At 40.5% G+C, this 13,109-nt stretch overlaps 1 protein-coding gene across 1 annotated transcript in view; it reads left to right on the forward strand.

The window, feature by feature from the left end:
• The window catches only part of Csmd1 (CUB and Sushi multiple domains 1), a 1,514,424-nt gene that overhangs the window by 1,494,291 nt on the left and 7,024 nt on the right, over positions 1 to 13,109 (forward strand). Inside the window, exons 64-69 of the mRNA XM_032918494.1 lie at positions 731 to 910; positions 2,151 to 2,195; positions 5,042 to 5,203; positions 7,861 to 7,973; positions 8,720 to 8,807; positions 11,640 to 11,772. Coding sequence (XP_032774385.1) covers positions 731 to 910; positions 2,151 to 2,195; positions 5,042 to 5,203; positions 7,861 to 7,973; positions 8,720 to 8,807; positions 11,640 to 11,772 — 721 coding nt within the window. The remainder of the gene's footprint in view (positions 1 to 730; positions 911 to 2,150; positions 2,196 to 5,041; positions 5,204 to 7,860; positions 7,974 to 8,719; positions 8,808 to 11,639; positions 11,773 to 13,109) is intronic.

Below are 13,109 nucleotides of genomic sequence, written 5' to 3' on the forward strand. Positions count from 1 at the left end.
TTTCTCCCCAAATTATATTTTTAAAGGAAATAAGGACTTATAATTCTATAAATAAACCTCTAAAACATGCCAAAATTTAACATTCATTTAGTTATACAATAAATATATATGATGTCACCCAACAAGCATATATCTGAATATGCACGGGTTCACATATGTTAGCTCATTTGTATTATCGGTTATTAAGGGTTTTTTAAAGTTTTTATTTTCATTCTTATTTGTGCATGTCTATATGAGTATGTGCACATATGTGTGAGTATGCACAGAGACTAGATGAAGGCCCCAGATCCCTGGAGCTGGATTACTAGTAAGTGGTAAGCCATCTAACATGAGTGCTGGTGCAACTCAAGTCCTCTAGAAAAGGGGAAACTACTCTAAAACACCTAGCTATCTCTCCAGCCCCACACTAAGAAATAATATATTATTTCTCTTGTATTACGCCTCTGTCTTTTAGTCAAAACTAGGATCTGTCCTCTAAATTTACATATATATATACATATATAATTATATACATATTTATATATGTGTACGTATGTATACATATTACATATTACACATGAGTATGTATATACATATATGTACATATATGTACACATTTTTCACATATGTAATCCCTAACTTCATAACCTTTAGTAGATGTTTCCTTCATTAGTTCCTATGGACATTTGAAAGGTAGTAGCTTTACAACAAAGACCCCCATTGCTTTTTAATGGACTAAATGCCTTTTCAGCCCATGCCTGCCGGCAGCCAGAGACCCCAGCACATGCAGATGTGAGAGCCATCGATCTTCCAGCTTTTGGCTACACCTTAGTCTACACCTGTCATCCAGGATTTTTCCTTGCTGGCGGATCTGAACACAGGACGTGTAAAGCAGATATGAAATGGACAGGAAAGTCACCTGTTTGTAAAAGTAAGTCCCTGGTCCAGGTGTGAAGTGCCCTTCCAAAGAGCAAGGAAGAACTCCCAGTGTGGTCAGGCGAGTGTGCAGGTCAGGAGACTCGCAGGAGATGCTGTGATGGAGCGACAGTGACCCGCTGTCAGTGTTTCACGGTGTCTGGGCTCTGTGTGCTTGGATGTGTGCACAGCGAGTGTCTAACATGAGGACCAACATCGAACAGATGGGTAGACTTTGTTACTAATTGACTTGTAAGCTAAAGAGGAAAGGTGTTTGTCTGAAGGAGAACATTGAGTTAAAAGAACAAAATACACTGTGACATCAGAAAACGCATTTCTTTAAAATGAGATGAATCAGCACATGTCATCAGCAGTCTGGGCACATGGAAAGCATCATGTGTAATTTTTAAGACCACAATCAGTTGGGTGGTAAAACTCCCATTTTTCTAGTATCGATATTGGCTCTATGGTTGAAAATTGCAGATACAATTAGCATGGAAAATGATGTGTTTAGTAAGGGGAGGGCTGAGTCTGGGTCAAAGCTGATAGAGAAAGCCACCAGCATATGACCCAGCACACCCTGTATGACAATCCCTGGGCAATGGGTGCAGACACATCTGAGTACCAAGGTACCCCAACTTCAGCTTGAATTCCTTGGAGCAAGTTGTTTCCCAGTTCTAAGTTAGAGTTTCATTCCTTATCATTATGAGAGGAGAAGAAACATTTAGAAAATAGCTTGCAATTTAATATAATGTTAGAGAAATGGAGGGCTTATAAATCTAACTTTGACCAGATCTGACAATGTATGGGGAAAGAGCATTGACATTCTTCAGTATTAACTTATAAACACGCAGATTTGGTGGGATCGGGTAATGAGGGATTATGACATTTTCCTAACTTGGGTTATTTCCTGCTGGTGGAGGCAATGTCCACTCAGAAGCTCTCAATAAGTCACCCTTGGCCACCCTCATTTGCAAGGCTCTCTGTTGTAGCACCTTTAGTGTGAACCTCCATGCTAGAGGCACAAACACGGGGCTAACCACTGAGCTTAGCATTTCCACGAACACCAGAATAATGGTGCTGGGTACACCTGGGTCTGAAGTGTTTATGCATACAATACTTACATTTTGTACTTTTTTAAAAAAAAATAATAATCCACAGAAAGGAGAGTCGCTTCAGTTTGACATTTTTTTTTCAACCTGATTCCCAAAAAAATAAATGTTTTTGCAAATGATAATTTGTCTTTTTACTTGTAGGTAAAGGAGTGAGAGAAGTTAATGAAACAGTTACTAAAACTCCAGGTTTGTATACCAGAAGAGTTCTAGCTTTCAATCAAACTGATTTGTTCTCAGTTCTGCACAGTGAGATGATCTTTAGAATTTAAATTTCTGAATCCTTTGGTCCACCATAAAGCACCACACCTGCACACATCTCTATCCATCACCCTGATAGCTCAGTAGCGAAATGTCACCAGCACATAGGCAGACACCCTTGGTGTGCTCACAGGGCTTCATTAGAAGACACATTGGGCATTTTGATCCCACATGTGATATGATGGAGAGCCTTATAAATGGGGTTGCAACCCCCCTCCTTGAGGGAGCGCACACATAAGGCATTTGACAGCTTAAAGGTTGATATTTGAGCAGTTCCGATGTACAGCCCTATTTTTTCCAGTATCTCCATAATTCAGGTATCCTCTCTCTGTCTCCAAGAATGAAAGCTATAGCCTGCCCTCCTACATGGCCCCTTGCTAAATGAGTCATATGTAGAATCCAATTGATGCCATGCTGTTCCCAAGGGAACATATCACAGTTGGAAGCCATCTGCATACCGGATCTGTGTTAGAAATTTAAATGTGCTTTGAAGGAACAAAATGTATCCCCAAGTTTTGTTCTAGAGTCAGGTTTGACTTTGCTTTCAACCAGAAATAGGAAAACTTTGTAAATATACACAATGACTTGACTAGTGTTTTGCGGATTCAGATTTAGCCCTCGTTTCTTGGATATAAAACTGTGTCAGAATCTACCTGGAAGGCTATGTATAAGACTGATAGTTCAAAAAATGCTATCTACTTTAATTCTCAGAGGAAGAAAATACCTACCAGAAGGAGTACGGGACTCTTCCCACTACACAGGAGAAATAAAAATATGCTTTGATCTTTTGAGTTTATCTTAAGTATAACTTATAAAGCAATGACAAAGCCAACACTGTGCAAAGCAACATTTACCTCTGGGGAACTAAACAAAATATCACTGTAGACTTTCAGCTCTGATTCCTACTTGCCAACTTCGTGTTATAGATGTTGAAATAGCTACACGCACCTTTATGGGCACAATCGTTAACATCAATGGTCCTTTTATCCTTCTCTCTAAAGGGAGGTGCTAATTAAACTGGGCTTTTGCCAGGGTATAACATACTACAGCTTAGCAACCTAATCCTTGACTTATTCTTGCACATGATCAGCAGTGAGGGAGTGAGATGAGAAGGGGCCCAGATGAAGGCATGAAGGTACCTCCTTCAAAATGAATGGTCATAGCTCAACTCAGAAATTGAGATATGATCTAGGCCCTCAGTTCTTCTTAACTCTACACAACTAGGCTGCCCTGTCAAAGTAATGAACCCACAGTGGTGGCTCGGGGCAATAGTTGGACCATCTACAACAATGTCTTCAGCAAAGCATGCAGATTCTAAGGGGTAAATGGTTACTTTAGAGACAACTTAAATAATATAAAATAAGGAACTTTGTGGGGTTTAGTTAAAAGGAGAGGCTTTGTTAAGGCCGTTTATAAATAGGAATGTTAAATGTTGGTTGTTTACAAGTATCTTAAATACTTAGGCAGACACACAGCAGATTTTTGCTAATTTAACTTTATTCCATTTTTATCGTTTTCAGTGAGTTAGGTGTACCCAAGCCACAGGCAGCTGTCAGATTGGATTCTTCCATGATGACTGATTTGCTAGTCTGGTTTCTGTAGGCTTGGCTGGTCTAGCGAGATGGGAAAACGTTCAGTGACAGCAAAGGCGGAAGCATGGACGTAGGCATTGTGTGCCTGTGACATCACCAACTGTCATCTGTCACATAGGTGTCTGTGTGCCTGTGACATCACTATCATCTACCACATGGCATTTGTGTGCCTGTGACATCATCATTTGTCACACCATTAGATCTGCTAAAGGTTATATATTTACAGGGAAATAAATATTTCTCCCCAGCAACTCTAACACTGTGGAGACCCAGGCTTCCTACAGTTGACTTTGGCTAATTAAACAATAGAGACATGTTGTGGGGTAGAGAGCACCGAGAGTCTTAGTGCTAACATGATTGGGAATTTACAAGGTGTTATACCGTTCAGTTTTATATTAATGTCATCAGAATTTATACATGACTGCTACCAGGGAGATGTAAAAACCAAATTTAATATGTGTACTAAACATAGAAACTTAGGGAAATATCCCAATTACCTTTATGGTATTCCGTGGCAGAGAATTTTATATTAAAAAAGACTCCCGACTCCTGTCCCTTTTGTCGGTATTTAAGCCACATATATAAAGGTACCAGCTGAGATTGTCACACTGCCTTTCAAATGAACATTAGACTATTTTTCCCATAGAAATAAGCGTAGAGTAGAAGCTTTGGGTATATGCCTCTTCTAAAGGCAGGAGCCATCAAATACTAGAAAGTGTCAATTTGTCCTGAGTGGAGCTCCTGACAGACTGCTACTGTCATTTCCCCCAGATTTTCCATGGATGTCAGAGTAAATCTGCAGGAAAGTGATTTAGCAGAAATAGTCAGGGGTCAGGTGAGAGCATCTCTTACTTGATAAAACTAATGCACCACTGGGAGAACCAATTCACTGAACCGTCTGTTCCGTACCTGGCATGTCAAACCCAGCACACCCATGATTCTTAATAACTTCCCAAAGAGCAGCATGAGCCTCCCCACCCGCCACAGCCCTGGTCTCCCAATTCTTTGAGTGCACTGCAAACACTCAGAGCACAGCGCTCAAGGTCACACCAGGCTGGACATGGTCCTTAGCTGCGCTTCCTCACTAGGCAATCTTGGACCTTCTTGCATTAAAAAAAAAAAAATCTAGACTCCATGTCTGTGCCTGTCCTGACCCTGATCTTTCCCTATTTCCACCAACAGTTCCTTCTGATGTATTTTTCATCAACTCAGTGTGGAAGGGATATTATGAATATTTAGGCAAGAGACAGCCGGCGACTCTCACTGTGGACTGGTTTAATGCAACCAGCAGCAAGGTCAATGCGACCTTCACCGCAGCCTCACAGGTGCAGCTGGAGCTGACAGGTAGGAAAGAGGACCTCCAAGCACATTTTCTTACTAAGGTTGTGTGGGCTTTACCTACCTGGAATGTTATTGGAGTACTCAGTGATTGTGGTCTGTGCCTTTTAGTTTTTCTTTCTGGGGATTATGGAGAATGATATAGAAATGAGACACCCTCTTTTTTCTTCCCTCAAAATTGCATGTATGACCTATTAAATTAAGAACCCCCCATTTATATCTAGAACTCCATGGCTCCGGATTAAGTTGTTTGGTTGTCTTGTTTTTTGACTGGCATGTCTTTTAGGAGTTTCGTCACCCAAAGGTTGATATGAGACCTGAATGACATAGTAGGTTCAGGTTTCAGTGTCAGACCTACTCCAAGCACCTCTAGCCAGTATCATTTTCACTTTTAGATAGATGCTGTGATGTAAGGACTTTATCATATACCCTTTCAAGACAAAAGGAGAGAGCAAGAAGGAGAAGTAAAGAGAGACTTGGTCACATACTTAGTCCAAGGAAGAATCAAATGACTTTCCTAAGTGCCCTGGTGAGCAACGGGCAGAGTCGAGCTTTGTGCTAAACCATCTACCCTCCGTTTAGATTAGTAACCAATAAGGATAGTACCATCATATGTACATCTGGGGATGGTTTAGTGTTGGGGAGTCTCTGGTATGTTGTCATGGATAACCCAAATATGATGTAGACTAGGCTAGCTCCAAATTTGCAGGGAACTTTTTACCTAGTCCACTCTGTGCTGGGACTATGGGTATGAGACATCATGCCTATGTTCCAGCATAATTTTTGCTACCCACTTCTTATAAAGACACGTTTTGTCTCTGGCCAATTCCTTAAAGCTTAAGCTTGTTTTGAATGACTCAATGCTCAGTCTTAGTGAGCAAATTATTTATATTGAGTTTCTAAAAATGTATCATTAATAAAAGAAACTAAGGAGTGTAGGTTTTGTTTGTTTGTTTTGTTTTGTTTTGTTTTGTTTTGTTTTTTAGAAACAGGGTCTCTATCAATCCTTGACTGTGTAGACCAGGCCTCTGCCTCATCTTCTGCTGTGCGTCTACCACTATACCAAGCCCACATGGAACTTTTATTTAAATTCCTTAGTCTTACTCCTCATGGGATTGGGAATTTAGTGTTTGTTTCTTAAATGAAGTTCGAGTACAGGTCCGGAGAACTAGCTAAATGAGTAAAGCTTTCAGCGCCCAGCATAGGGCCCTGACTTCAGTTCCCCATCACGCATGAAAAAAGTCTGTGTGGTAGCATATGTCTTAACCCTAGCATCCGAAGTCTCAGGTAGGAGGATCCCAGGACTTTCTAGCATCCAGACAAAATGTTAGGTTCCAGGTTCAGTGAGGGACTCTGTCTCAGCATCAAGTTGAAGAATAATAGAGGAAAATATCCAACATTAACTTCTAGCCTACATTTATGTATGGACATGTGAGCTCTCCCACCAATACACACACACACACACACACACACACACACACACACACAGAGGGGGGTGTGGCGGGGGAGGGTATGACCCCATTGGCTTATAAACCCTTTATCTCCACAGACTAGTGTTGGGAATTCAATAGTCTGGACCTGGGAGATGTTTAAATCCAGGGACACCCAAACTTCCCACCATAGTGTATCTAAAGGATAATGGCCAGAGGCAGGAAAGAAGTAATGTCTATGGAGAACTTGGCTGGATGTGTGACATTTTGCATTCTTGTTGCTTTTTTTAACCATGAAAAAATGTCATAAAGATAGATTTCTTATCTCTCTGTGCAGCTTGTAGAACTGGGGTCAAAGTTCAAAGTTTTGGAGGTTAAATGCATGAGGGAAAAAAAGTCACAGCATTGCATATAGTAGGAAAGGTACTACCCAGAGTTAGACTCAGGTAGTCTCTTGTCTACTGGCACAGGGTCCCTTCCACTTGGGTATCTGCAGGTGGAGCTCACTCACAGGGTGCTAAGATTTGCTTCTCTAGTGAACTGATAGTGAATTCATCTGTTTACTATGTCCCTTTATGCACCATGGCTTCTAGATCCGTATCCTCTCTGCCTTGGGAAGTGACAGGTTCAGTACTATTTGGTTAGTGTCTGTGGTTTGTGTTTTCCTCCTTCGGTGAGGCCCTAATTGCAAGGCATTTTTCAGCAGCACCTCTCTGGGCTGTATCACAGCTATCTCCATGCAGGTGGAGCTCACAGGTACAGATACTCGGTACCTTCTGCCTGTCTCTGAGTGTGAGCCTCAAAATCCCCCCACCATGATGTTTTCCTATGAACAGGAAAAGCCATTTTTAGAAAGAGCTGAGTTTTGAAGTAGGGTTTTGGTCAGTTTTCTCTATATACCCCTGTCTTCAGAAGCAAATATAATATGGATGAAAATGGTGGCCTTTGCATTAATTTTTTTATTGGATAGTGGTATTGAATTTAGTGGAATGGGTTATAGTTGTTTGAGAAGGCTTCTTTCAAGGACTTTAGTAAGAAATGATTCCCCTTCACCCAACCCCATAATGGGAAAGATACTAAGGTTTAATCTTCAAAACAAAACCTGTGTTTAAATGTTCTGTTGCCAGTGTCATGATTCCCTACTGTGCCCACTCCTTATTGGATGAGTTAATGACCAAGTCATTGACTCTGACTTCCTCAGAGTAGGACTGACAACTGTAACCTTTTTTCCAGGGGTCTACAAGAAGGAAGAGGCCCACCTGCTTCTGAAAGCCTTTCATATCAAAGGCCCAGCAGATATTTTTGTAAGCAAGTTTGAAAATGACAACTGGGGACTCGATGGTTACGTAAGTACTTCCATGAAGATTTTTCACATGGTCCTCCCGCTTTCAGGTCTGGGCAAAAGAATTCATGATCCACTGAGAATTACGGGCAGAGGAAACACTGCCCATCCCTCAGGAACTCAGAAGGTACCCCTGAAGCATGGTCACAGTATCCCGTCATTTGATAGAGGCAACCACCAAATCTCTGATGTAAGAAATAAGTTGGCCCAGAGTTGAGGGAATTCTTGCTGCTGAAGACAAATGGGTTCTTCAGTCTAGGTTAGACTATGCTAATCCACACCCTCACTGTCAGGACTGTGAACATTTAGAGATCAGCTACACAATACTCGGAAGGCTCCTCAGTGTACAGAACAAGCTGGTACAGTGTCTTTCTCTGTGAGTTAGCCATCGTCTGTGGCCCACTTTGCTATGACAATGTTTCACAGTCTTACATGATGTTCGCCTGGATGGAGCCAATGAAAGTGAGTCCACGGAACATAGTGTTCCCCATTTGGGAAGGTCATTGCCATGTGACCCTTTAGAATGGATGATGATGTTAGGAATCAAGCTGTCTGTCATCATGACGCTTTCTATGGTGCTTGACCTTTAACTCAGTACTGATTTTCAGTTTACTTATGTCACTAAAATGAGTTGGGGAAAATTCCACTCTGGGCATGCAATGTCTAAATCTGAGTGTTGACAGTTATCTTTGGGTGACAGCTACATTTTCTCTCCTCCTTATGCCTTGCCCCCCTTTCCCTGCACACCAGGTATCCTCAGGACTTGAGAGAGGAGGATTCTCCTTTCAGGGTGATATACATGGAAAAGACTTTGGGAAGTTCAAGCTGGAAAGACAAGGTAAACTTATCTATTTTATGTTTGTTTGTTTGTTTATTGTGTAAAACAAAGGTCAATTGGGTCTTTAAATAATTCTGCTGAAAAGAAACCATAAAGAGATGACTAAAACCATGAACAGAAGTACCAGCAGAGTTTTAAAACAATATTTTTATTAATTCTTTCAGAATTTCATACTGCGTATAACATTCACCCCCTCTCCTCCAACCCCTCCGAGATTCACCCCTACCTTCCTACCTATCCAACTTCAGAATGACTCACTGGATTAGATTAGAAACAATGCTTGCTTTGTGTGCTCTGACTTCTGCTCACATGGAGGCCATTATCTGCATCTACCAACAATACAGTAGAAACATTTGTGAAATGAGTTGAGCACCATATTTTTTTTCCTAGACAGCATATATGGCTGTACGTGCTTGCATACTGTCAACACCACATTGACTTTCTTGGTGAAGAGTACTGCCATGCAGACTTTGATTCTCAGAGACTGGTACAGAGGAAGCCAATATGGAAGTGAGCACTGGGGTGGCTGTCACTGATGGCACACGCAGAAGACTGCTACCCAGATACTCAGGGATAGTGAAGGAAAGATGTCACCTACCTATAGTTACTGCCAAAGATAATCAGTAAGGGCAAGCCATTAGAAAACATTCTCTTCCCACCATCCTGAATTCAGTCTCCTGATCAAATCAGTGTCAGCAGGGTCTGAAGGCTGAGACAATCTTTCAAATTGGGTTATATTATCTGGGTATGATTAGACTAAGACTAGCACTGGCAATAGTCTAGATTCAAACACCAAGGGCACAAATCCAAGCTATGTAACAAAAGGCAGCTGATAAACTATAGTCTGGCCACACCAGAGTATGGCAGTCATAGAATCAAGATAGCATGGGCTATTCTAGTTAAAAAGAATTTGGGTTATTGAACAAACATAAAGCTGATTCCCTGAATCATGAAGCAGCCAAGTTCTAAATCCACACACTGGGGAGCATGACAATATGGATAATATTCCTATAGATGGACATTGTACTCATCTCATTGTATGAAACATCATAAAACGTCAAAGAAATTGAGCCTCCTTTGCCCTCCCTGCTTTTGGTTTACCTCCCTCTGGCAATGGTCAAACATGCCATTGGGCTGCTCCAAAGACCACAGGGATGTCATGATTTACCCATACACTGAATGCCAGGAGCTATCATTGTCATGATTTACCCATACAGTGAATGCCAGGAGCTATCATTGACTATAGTACATCTTCATATTGCCACATTCTTTGTAACAGAACAAAATAACAGCTGTGTTAACAAGAAATCTTTATCCTCCTGAGATGGTGACCTTACTGTCAAAAAATAAAATCCAAAAACAATTTGCTTTAGAAAATAATTTGGATCCCAAGTGAGTCTCCCTTTCAGCTAATTAAAAATGCCAATGTTTTAGTGATGCCCCAGTGGCCATAATTCATTCACGAATGCTGGATAGAACACTTTTTTATGTATATAGATGAAAATAACAACCTCCTAAATGTCTCCAGTCAATAGATAAACCAAATAAAAGTGATTAAGGTTGAATGGATACTGAAGTCAAGTTAATCTGAAAGACAATTCTAATGTTGAAACAGTTACAAGAAACTTAGGGGGAATTGGTTTTGACAGGAAAAATGTGATCTGCCAATACACACAAAATGAGAAGAAATCTATAAACATAATAAATTTGAGCATTCATTTATATCTAGAATACATAAAAGAGTATTGGGCTCCATATCATGGAAGCTGATGACAAAGCCAGCAATACAGAAAAGGGTCGTTGAGTACAAGTTTCCCAGATTATGTACAAACACAAAAGCCCACAAAAGATGTTGGACATTATGTTAGATTCTTTCCTTGTCCCTGACAGAGGCAACTTAAGGGAGAAAGGCTTTCTGGCTCACAATTCAAGTCACAGTTCATCATGGTAAAGCAGGAATGTGAAGGATCTGGTCACAACTCATTCAAAAATTAGAAAACAGAGTAGTGAACACATGCTCAGTTCCCTTCTTCTACCTACAGAGTCCAAGATCTGACATGATGAGTGGCTCTTTCTACTTCAATAATACAATCAGGTTATGCCCCAGAGGCATTTCCAGAGGCTTGTCTGACAGGTGGTTGTAGATGTCATCAAGCTGAGAATTGAGATGAACCATCCCAGACAAGATCAGTCACTGGGGAAGTGGAAATCAAAGCTGTACCTACTCACTACTTTGTATGCACTATTATAGCTAGAATAGAAATTTAAAAGTTCTAACAAAGAGGCAGAGAGGTTGGACTCTGCTGGTAGGATGTTCAGGAGGACAACATGCAGCTCATCAAAGTTAGACATAGAGTGACAGAGACAGGGAATTGTGCCCCTGCTTGTCCTGCCAAGAGAACTGGAAGCATGTTCTTACACATGTGTCCCAAGCATGTTCTTACACATGTGTCCCAGAGGCTTCAGGCGTGTTATTTCCATCGCCCAAGAGGAAACCTCAAAAGTCCATCCACTGAGGAGTCATAGAAATGAAATGTGGTACATCTATTGATACAGTTGGGATATCAGTCGGCATTAGGAAAGCAAGAAAATACTGATGATTGATACACTAGAGATAAAGCTAAATAAAAATTCTAGAAGATTCCATTTGTATACCATGCTCAGGAAAGGAAAATTCACTAAGAGGAAGTTTGGTGAGCAATCTTCAAGAAAGAATACGAGGTTGCTTCACCGTGGGATGGAAACCACGATTCTTGTGTTCATCTCTAAGACATATTCTAGACACTTTTCTACCTCAGCAGTATATAATTTCAAATCCCTTTTGTCTTCTAGATCCTTCCAACTCTGATGCAGATTCTTCAAATCATTACCAGGGCACCAGCAGTGGCTCTGTGGCAGCTGCGATTCTCGTCCCCTTCTTCGCTCTAATTCTATCAGGGTTTGCATTTTACCTCTACAAACACAGGTACTGCTGGGCAGTGAGTTGCCTGCACATGTTTGTGGCGTGCTGCAGCAGTGTGAACAATGGTGTGCTTGAATTCACATGCACATAGGTTTCCTACAGCTGAGAAGCTGGCACAGAGCATGGGTGTGCTTCCTTCTATAAAGCTGTGCACACACCAGGCTTTCTGTTTGATGATTTTTTTCTTTTGTTCTGTTTTCCCTCATGTGACTTCATCCATTTTATCATCAGGGTACACCCAGGTAATTATCTTTAAAGGAATGAATCGAAAGGGACGGGCGAAGGAAATCATATCTTGTAGCAAGCTATGGGAGAGTTGCATCATTCCAGCAGGAGAGAAAGAAAAGGTTTCCATGCTGTGGCTCTTTCACATCTATGAATCAAAGATATATTTCTATATCTATATAAGTCTATACATATTTATATAATCTATATAAATAGGCTTATATAGATCTATGTAAATATAGATATATAGATGTAGATCTATATAAAAATAGATAGATAGATAGATAGATAGATAGATAGATAGATAGATAGATATGACTTTCTCCTTCAGCAAATTAGAAGGTTCTTAATAGTCTGAGTAGCTATCTGCTCCCCATCCCTTAGAAAAATACATTGACATATATTAGCTTGAAAAATCCTTTTTAATGAGATGTCAAAACTTAGATGTTTTGATCAAATTAGAATAAATGGGTTCCTTTCTTTGGGGTTACTATGCATGCACACACTTCTTTTTGAAGAAGAAGAAGAAGAAGAAGAAGAAGAAGAAGAAGAAGAAGAAGAAGAAGAAGAAGAAGAAGAAGAAGAAGAAGAAGAAGAAGAAGAAGAAGAAGCAGAAGAAGAAGAAGAAGAAGAAGAAGAAGAAGAAGAAGAAGAAAGAAGAAGAAGAAGAAGAAGAAGAAGAAGAAGAAGCAGAAGAAGAAGAAGAAGAAGAAGAAGAAGAAGAAGAAGAAGAAGAAGAAGAAGAAGCAGCAGCAGCAGCACTGTAGACAGGCTAAGGATGGAAGTCTATTAATAGAGCAAATATGTAAGATGCACAAGACCCTGGGTCCTATTCCACTGCATGCCTGCAATCCCAGCATCTGGGAGGTGAAGAACAGTAGGCCAGGCATTCAGTGTCATCTTTAACTACATAGAGAGTTTAATTCCAGCCTGGGCTACATGAGACCCTGTCTGAAATGAATACCAACTGTGAAGGATTCAAACTTTGTGCCTTTTTTCTACATGGATAATATATGTCTGGGAAAACTTGCTATATACCAAATCATTCCAAAATTCTATTTGAGTTCTTTTAAGTAGTAACACTTTATAAAAAAAATTATGACCCCCCAGACATG

Source organism: Rattus rattus, chromosome 13 (assembly GCF_011064425.1).
Source record: "Rattus rattus isolate New Zealand chromosome 13, Rrattus_CSIRO_v1, whole genome shotgun sequence".
NCBI lineage: Eukaryota > Metazoa > Chordata > Mammalia > Rodentia > Muridae > Rattus > Rattus rattus.